Source organism: Plasmodium sp. gorilla clade G2 (genome assembly GCF_900097015.1).
Source record: "Plasmodium sp. gorilla clade G2 genome assembly, chromosome: 10".
NCBI classification, from domain to species: Eukaryota; Apicomplexa; class Aconoidasida; order Haemosporida; family Plasmodiidae; genus Plasmodium; species Plasmodium adleri (nom. inval.).
Window position 1 is genome coordinate 760,001 of NC_041702.1, and position 9,752 is coordinate 769,752.

Sequence of the window (9,752 nt, forward strand, 5' to 3'; positions counted from 1 at the left end):
TAATATTCCCTTTTATTTCATTATTTTTTACTTTATCTTTTCTTTAGTTTTCTCATTATATCAGCTAATCAAAAGACTAATCTAGGTAGTACTTATATATCTTTAATTGGTATCAAATAATATATATTATATATATATGTATGTATATTAAATAATTTTCCTTTTTTTTTTTTTTTTTTTTTTTAATTAAATATTTATTAATACTAGGGAATTGGCCCCTTTTATTTTTATATCTAATATTTAAAAAAAAAAAAAAAAAAAAAAAATTACATAAGAAAATATTAATAAATACACATTAAATGTATTAATAAAAAAAAAATATATATATATATATAAATATATTTATAATAATAATATATATGTATAATACAAAATATTATTATTATTTTATTGGTTTTATTTTTTTTTTTTTTTTTTCAATATATTAAAAATGTCTCCTTCCCTTTTTGCTTGTTTAATATCTTTTTTATTATTTATTTATTTTTTTTTTTTTAATAAATAATATATATGCTTTTTCATTTTATTTAAATAAAAAAAAAAAAAAAAAAAAGATTAAAATAAGTATAGTATTTATATATATTATTAAACGTTTTATATTATTCTTTTTTTTATACTGTGTATATTAAATATGAACATGTACATGTACATGTACATGTAACACTTAATATTTTCCGATCTCTTTTCTTAATATTTTTGATACGAATACAAAAAAAAAATATATATATATATATATTAATATATATATATATATGTACATAAAAATATTTTAAGAATATTATTTATAAATAGGAAAGAAATTATAATATTTTATTTTTTTTTTTAATTAATTCTGTTCCTTTCCCCTCTAATATAATATATTTAATAATATATATATTTTTTTTTTTTTTTTATAATTTTTAAAATACTTTAATATATATATATACAAATATTTTTTTGATACATTTTAAATAATATTTAATATATTTATAATATATATATATATATATATATTTTTTTTTAAAATAAAATAATCCTTATTACTTGATTTTGTCATGAAATTTATTATAATTATATAATAATAATATATATCTATATATAAATAATATATTATTTTAAAATATATTTATATAAATGTATATATTTATCATTTAATCATTTTATTTATTATAATATTGTATGATTATGATGGTCTAATATATATAAATAATTTGTCATAAAGTAATAGGTTTTAATATTTTTCATTAGAGTTAAAAATATACAATGATTATTAAACATGTTCTTTTCTCTTTCATTCTATTTGTATGTTATATTATTAAATATGCGGAAGCATATTTACCTGGAATGAATCCGACGGTAAAAGATAATATAATGAATAAAAATGAAATGAAATATGAATATATATAAATAAATATATATATAAATGTAAATGTACATATATATATATATGTATATATATATATTTTTTTTTTTTTCTAGACCTATAAAGAAGGTGATCCAGTTATAATTAATATCAAGAATTTATCTAGTAGAAGGGCTGTTACCACTTTAGATTATTTTTCTTTTCCATTTTGTTCATCTAATAATTCAAAATTAAGTGGAGAGAAAGCACCAAATATTTTTAAAATTTTATTAGGAGATACTCTTCATGATACAAACATTGAAACCACATTTTTAAATGATAAAAAATGTGCATTTTATTGTAAAATATTTATTGATAATAATGTATATGAAAAGTATAAGCATCTAATATTATACAATTATAATATTGTATATTCGGTTGATAATTTAGAAATATTTAGAGAAGATCCTAAACGAAAAGGATTTTACTATACAGGAATACCCATAGGATATGTTCATGATGTAAAACTAAAGGATCATAATATATATATATATATATTGACATTTATATTTACATTTATATTTATCTATGTATCATTTTATATTTGTAGAGGAATTATAATTTATATACCTATTATAAAATCACCATACTATATAATACACAAGGTGGATCTAATTCAAACAAATATTATATCGTTGGATTTGAAGTAGAACCACAGAGGTAAAATTATAAGTTAATTATTTATGAAGTATATGTAACGAAATATTAATAATTATCATATTAAGCTATACGTTAATATTTTTATATATTTATTTATAATTTTTTTTTTTTTTTTTTTTTTTTTTTTTTTTTTTTTTTTACAGCGCTGATTTTACAATCAATGATGATTGTGTTCAGAATGAAAGTACTATGATAATGGAAAAAAATAAATTTGTTACATTTAAATATGATATAAGATATGTTAAAAGTGATAACTCTTTTCAACACCGATCAGAACATTATTATAGAAATTTGAATGATCAGAGCATGATACATTGGTTTTCTATTATTAATAGTATAATCCTCGTTATTTTATTATCCTTTTTATTAAGCACCATATTAATTAAAGCACTACATAAAGATTTAAATAAATACAATAGGATTAATACAAATATATTTGAAACAGATGATATGGATGACAGAGGATGGAAACTAGTTCATGGTGATGTTTTTAGAAAACCAAGAAATTCAACCTTCTTTTCAGCATTTGTAGGTGTTGGTATTCAAATTATGTTTATGATACTTGTGTGTGCATTAATTTTATTAATTGGAGTTTATAAATATAAACAAAGATATAGATATATACAAATTATGTTTTTTATTTGGATATGTATTAGTAGCATATCTGGTTATGCTTCTTCAATTTTATACAAGCTATTTAAAAGTAAACATGTCAAATTAACTATTTTTAGAACATCACTTATTTATCCCTTTATCTTGTTTCTTATTTTTTTCCTTATAAATCTAGTATTACATTATGAACACTCAAACACAGCCATTTCATTTTCTTCTTTAACGACCGTATGTATTTTGTGGTTTGGAATATCTGTACCTTTGATTTGTCTCGGATCATTTATAGGCAACAAAAAAAAACCAATCGAATTACCTGTACGTGTTAATAATATTCCAAGACACATTCCAAAACAACCAATGTTAAATTCATTCCTAGTATCATCCTTTATTGTTGGATCAATACTCTTCGCGTAAAAAAATAAAAAATAAAATATAATATAATAAACGAAAAGTTTATGAATATTTATGTATGTATAGATATATGAATGAATGAATAAATATAAAATTATGTGTATTTATAAATTAGTGTTATATATATATATATATATATATATATATATATATATATTTTTATATATTTATATTTATTTACGTATGAACAACCTGCACATGTTCATATTATTTTATTACTTGTTCAGGACTATGTACACAGAACTTTTTTTCTTATTTACGTCATTATGGAAAAGCAATATGTATTATTTATTTGGTAACATTAGAAATATAAAATAAAGAAACAACTCCATATAATATAAAATGTGTTTTATGTAAACATATATATATATATATATATATATATATATATTTATTTATTTATTTATTGTATTTTTGTAGGCTTTTTATTTCTGGTAATATTTTTATTAGGCTTATTGAGTGCCCAATTATCAATAGCATTAACGTATTATACGCTTTCCTGGTAAATATATTTATAATATTGTATTTTATTAAAAAATGGGAGTATATATATATATATTTTTTTTTTTTTTTTTTTTTTTAGTGAGGACTACAATTGGTGGTGGAAATCATTTGTTGCACCTGGATCATCGGGATTGTTTCTCTTTTTATATTCCATTTATTATTTCTTTATTAAATTAAATATATCAAGTTTTTCAGAAACATTTATTTATTTTGCCTATTCATTTATTATGTCTTATACATGTTTTATATATACAGGAACAGCAGGGTTTTTAGCTTCTTTTGCTTTCCTGCGAAAAATATACTCTTCCATAAAAGTTGATTAATCACATAAAATATGAACATATGTTGTATATATATATAATATTCCCATTCTATTTATATATTAATATATTTATCTAATTTTTTTTTTGTACATTTATTTTTTTAATTAAGAAGGAAAAAAAAAAAAAATAATAAATGAAATAATATATATATATATTTATGTATTTGCTTCTTTTAAGTGTCTATCATAAAAATACAGATTATACTATATATCTAAATATAATACATTTATTTATAAGTGTATATGTATTTTTTTTATATTGTTTCCATTTATTATTTTATATACTTTTTATCTTTTAAAAATTTTCATCATTATGTTTCCTAATTCGATATATACACATATATATATATATATATATATATATATATATTTATTTATTTATTTTTATCTTAATTTGTTTAATGTTGTCAATATATTTTTTTTTTTTCCCTTTTATAAAATTTTCAATTAATTAAAAAAAATAGAAAAATGAAAATATACATCATTTATATATATATATATATATATGTCTACAAATTTGTAATGTGACGTTGCACCTTTTTTTAAAATATACTTTTCTATTATATCCAATTTTATAATATTTACCAAATATAAGGTATATTGTTAATATATGTATTATATATACAACCATTGAGATTTTAATTTTGAATCATTTATATATGGAAACATATATATTTTAAATTTTAAGGTTTATTAATAACAAGAAAAATGTTTTAATTTATAAATTTATTTTATATATATATATGAACACGTTTTTATAACAAAAAAAAAAAAAAAAAAATTAAAATTAAATTAAAAAAAAAAAAATATGTGAAATAAACAACTACACAAAGAAATAATCTTTATAACTTAAAAAAAAAATTAATTTATTATTAATAATATTATTTATTTTTTATTTTTATTTATTTTTTTCTTTATTTTTTTCTTTATTTTATTTTTCGTCTTTTCTTTACTCTTCTTAATAATTCCCCTTTTTATGAGTTTCTTTGTTCCTTTATTATTATTATTATTATTATTATTACTTTTTATTTTATTTTTGTTTTTATTTTTTTTACTTTTTTTATTAAATTTTGAAAAATGAAACTTGGGTGTTTTTTTAAATTGGAAATTTTCCAAGTAGGATGGTATGTGCGTACCACTATTTTTAACAAATTTAATAATATCTTTCATATATTTAATATTTTCAGAAGTAAAGAAGGTGATAGCTTTTCCTTCTTTTCTATCAGATCTACAAGCTCTTCCTATTCTATGCATATAATTATATTTATCATAGCAAACATCATAATTTATAACAGTTTCAATACCTTTGATATCAATACCCCTACTTAATATATCAGTACATATAAGATACCATATATGTCCTTGTTGAAATTTTTGAAAGATATTTTTTCGTTCATCTTTTGATTTTTCTGATGTTAATAAAGCAATATATGATACAGATTTATGTAAGTTTGTATATATCATATTTGCTTTTATTATACTATCTACAAATATTAATACTGGTATATGTATTTCTTTATTTTTAATTAAATTATTTAATACTAATAATTTCTCTTCCTCATTATTTACATATAATAATTCTTGTTTTATATTATTATTTATTGTATTAATATTTTTTCCAAAATATACTACTGTATAATTTGGACATAAGGTACTTATAAAATTTTTAATATTTCCTGGTAATGTTGCTGTAGTAAAAATTTTTTGAATTTTTTTATTTTGAATTTCTTTTAATAATGTATTAACCTGTTCCAAAAATTTTATTTCAAATAATTTATCAACTTCATCAAAAACTATAAAAAAACATTTTTTTAAACTTACTTTTTTTTTTTTTTTTTCATCTTTCTCTTCCTTTTCATGTATCATATTTAATAATATCATAGGTGTACATACACATATATCAATTACATTATTTTCTATAATATCATTTAATTTATTAAGATGAATTATATTAATATGTTTATAACTTTCAAATAATAATAAGGCTTGTTCATATATTTGACAAGCCAATTCATTAGTTGGTACAATAATTAAGCTTTTTATAAATATGAAATTTTCATTAAGATTATTTTTACCACATATATTTTCTAAATTATTATTATTATTGTTGTTATTTATTTTATTTTTTTTTTCATGTTCTTCTAAATATATATTATTCAATTTAATTAACAAAGGAATTAAGAATGAGCATGTTTTTCCACTACCTGTTTGAGATATACATATAGTATTATAATCATTTAATATAGATGGTATACACATTTTTTGTATACATGTTGGTCTTTTAAAATATAATGTATTTTTTATAGTACTTAACAATTTTTCATATTCTTTATTTATTATATAGCCTTTATTATTTGATTTATCATTATTTTTTATTTCTTTTTCTTCATTTGTAAGAGTATCTATCTTATTGTGTTCCATATCCTCTTCCTGATTGTCTTGATTATCATCACCTTCACTATATGTCTTTATCTGATGATTCAATTTATTTATATTACTCATTTTTTCACGTTCTTTTTCATCATCTCTTTGATTATTGATTATTTTTAAATATTCTATAATATCATGAAAAAAGCGAATGGGAACAATATTCCTATTTATATTTTCATACTCAACATTTATTTCATTGACTTTCATATAACTATTAATCATATTTGCGTTTTCATAAAATTGAGAATATTTTATACCCTCACAATTTTGTAAAATTTTCTTCTTTTTTTCATCTTCATTTGATTCGTTTTCTTTTTTTATATTTAATATATTTTTTAAAGGTTTTAAATTTTCTTCTTTCAAACTCATCAAATCACCATTTTTCAAAGAGCTTTTCAAATTTAAACCATACGTCAGTTGTTTAATAACATCCATTATGTTACATAAAATATAACAATAAGTATAAATATATATATATTATATATATATATATATATATTTATATTTATTTATTTATATAATATAAATCTTTTCTTTTTTCTTTCATTGACATAATATTACACTTGTTATGTAGAACATTTTTATTTATGCAAATTTTTTAATATTAAATATTATTATTATTATTTTTTTAAATATCTTAAAAATTTACATGTTGTACATAAAAATAAATATTATGATTATATATAATATAATATAACATATTATATATATTTATCTATTTTATAAAAACGTCGGATCTTTTTTTTTTTATGAGAACAACAAAAAAATTATATTTTCATAAATAATGTTTAATAAATATAATAATTATGAATGTCATTTAAAATTGTTTAATAAAAATGTTCTTTTATAAATGATTAATTAAAAACAAACGAAATGAATAGAATAAAATAAAATAAAATAAAATATGAGTCTCTTAATATATATAATTATTGAATTATATAAAAATATATTTTATATAAAATAATATATATATATAATATATTTTCATTATGGTAATAAATAAAAGAATAAATTAAATAGATATAATATTATAATATATATATATATATATATATTTATTTTTAAGGTACCAATATTTAGTATTATGTACATACAATGCCTCCGAAGGCAATAATATAAAAATAAGAATACCTTATTTTATTATTGCACTAATATAATATATGTTAAATATATATATATAATATATTAAACCATATGCCTTTTTTTTTTTTTTTTTTAAATGTTTTGTAGATACTTAATTCATAAAATTTATATTTTATTTATTTTATTTTTATTTAAATCATTTGTATAGTCTGGAAAGCACAGGGAATACTGTATATTTATTTTTAAGAATATTAAAAAAAAATTAAGGTAATATAAAGGATAAATAATAAAATATATGAACATAAATAAATATTATATAAATTATATATATATATATATATATATATATATATATAGATTTTTAGATAAATAATTTTTTTTTCTTTTCTTCTTTGAAAAGAGTTCCAAAATAAATAATTATTATAAATATATTATATATATTTAGTTATGTTTATATAATTATCATATTTCCTATTTTCAGAAATATAAAGAAATCAAGTAATTTATAATATCTTCATATAAAAGGACCCTTCTTGGAAAGATCAAATATATATATTTATTATTTATAATATATATATATTTCTGTACAACTAGCCATTTATTATTTTTATTATTATTATTTTTTTTTTTTTTTTTTTCTCATAAAAATGGCTAACTATGCAGAAACATTTTCAGCATGGACAAGTATTTGCCTGACCGATCATACACTTTTAGGTGAAAATGACACTGAAGATGATATAAGAGAATTATGTGAAGAATCAGTTAAGACTTGTCCATTTGCAGCAGCTGTTTGTGTAAAGCCTGAATTTGTGAAATTTATAAATGACACAATAAAAAAAGAAATATGTCCATTTAAGCCTAAAGTTGCGTGTGTAATTAATTTTCCTCATGGAACTGATGTTGTTGAAAAAGTATTGGAAGATACAAAAAAAGTATTAGAGGATGGAGCTGATGAAATTGATTTAGTTATAAATTATAAAAAGGTTTTACAAAATGTTGAAGAAGGTTTAAAAGAAGCAACTGAATTAACAAAAAAAGTGAAGAATTTAATGAAAGAAAAAGTTTTAAAAGTTATAATTGAAACTGGAGAACTTAAAAATGATGAATTAATTATAAAAACAACTTTAGCAGTACTTGAAGGAGATGCTGATTTTGTAAAAACATCATCTGGAAAAGTTCCAGTTAATGCAACACCAGGAGCTGTTAAAGCAATAATTGAAGCAATGAAACAATATGTAGAAAAAAATCCTCAAAAAAAAGATAAAATAGGATTAAAGGTTGCTGGAGGTGTAGGAGATCTAAATTCAGCTAGCTATTATATCTTATTAGCAAGACGTTTTCTAAGTGCCCTTGCATGTCACCCAAATAATTTTCGTATTGGTTCTTCATCGCTTGTCCCTAAACTCAGGAAAATTATAGCACAAAACCCACCAGTATAAAATAGTAATATATATATATATAAAATAGTAATATATATATATAATATAGTCTTATCACTAATTCATATTGTTATATAGACCATAACATATATATTAACGTAATAACTATATGTTTTATATTTTTTCTTTTTCTTTTTTTTTGTATCATAAAAGAAAAATATATAATCACACATATAAATAAATATATATATATAAATATATATATATATTAATGACATTTTCTATCATCCTTTCAAATATTTACATTTTATTATTTCATTATTTTCTTCATATAATATTATATGTGATTATTATCATTATGTATATAGTACATACGTGTACATATATGTCTTAATATATACACACATTATATTATTTATTCATTTTTCATTTGAAACATACGAAATTAACTTACATATATGTAAATAAAAATATACAAGCAGTAATTAGTACTATATATATATATATTATTACATAAGCTTCTTAATTTATATTTTAATTTATAATTTCCTTTTTTTTGGAAGGAGGGTTAACAAAAGGAGAAATAATTAAAGTGCAAATATATAAGTATTTCTATATATATATATATACATACATATATGTATGTGTATGTAATTAAAAGGTCTATTAAATTTGGTTGTCAAACTTTTGTATATATATATATATATATATATATATATAATTAAGGACAATAACATAATGAGGAATCATAAAAGAATAAAAAAAAAAAAATTAAATTTCATATATATTAAACACAATCAAGGAAATATAAGAATTCAAAAGAAACCTGGAACTATAAAAAGAAATATATAATAAAACGGAAACGTATCAAATCACACGATAATAAATATGCTTATATATATATATATATATATATATTAAAAAAAAAAAAAAAAAAAAAAACAATAATTAAAATGATAATATATATAAATAC

The 9,752-nt window shown here is 18.0% G+C and overlaps 3 protein-coding genes across 3 annotated transcripts; 2 read left to right on the forward strand and 1 right to left on the reverse strand.

Annotated features, from left to right (window-relative positions):
• Positions 1 to 1,239: 1,239 nt before the first annotated feature.
• PADL01_1019800 (endomembrane protein 70, putative) lies at positions 1,240 to 3,888 on the forward strand (the record flags this gene model as incomplete). Its single annotated transcript, XM_028682264.1, has 7 exons — positions 1,240 to 1,332; positions 1,456 to 1,839; positions 1,929 to 2,038; positions 2,182 to 3,060; positions 3,289 to 3,356; positions 3,482 to 3,563; positions 3,645 to 3,888. 7 exons carry the CDS (start codon positions 1,240 to 1,242, stop codon positions 3,886 to 3,888), a joined length of 1,860 nt encoding a protein of 619 aa, XP_028538559.1.
• An 884-nt stretch (positions 3,889 to 4,772) lies between these two features.
• PADL01_1019900 (RNA helicase, putative) lies at positions 4,773 to 6,752 on the reverse strand (the record flags this gene model as incomplete). Its single annotated transcript, XM_028682265.1, has 1 exon — positions 4,773 to 6,752. The coding sequence occupies one exon, from the start codon at positions 6,750 to 6,752 to the stop codon at positions 4,773 to 4,775; it is 1,980 nt and encodes a 659-aa protein (XP_028538560.1).
• Positions 6,753 to 8,047: 1,295 nt separating this feature from the next.
• Positions 8,048 to 8,839, forward strand: PADL01_1020000 (deoxyribose-phosphate aldolase, putative; the record flags this gene model as incomplete). The annotated part of the gene is made up of 1 exon (XM_028682266.1): positions 8,048 to 8,839. One exon carries the CDS (start codon positions 8,048 to 8,050, stop codon positions 8,837 to 8,839), a length of 792 nt encoding a protein of 263 aa, XP_028538561.1.
• Positions 8,840 to 9,752: the final 913 nt, after the last annotated feature.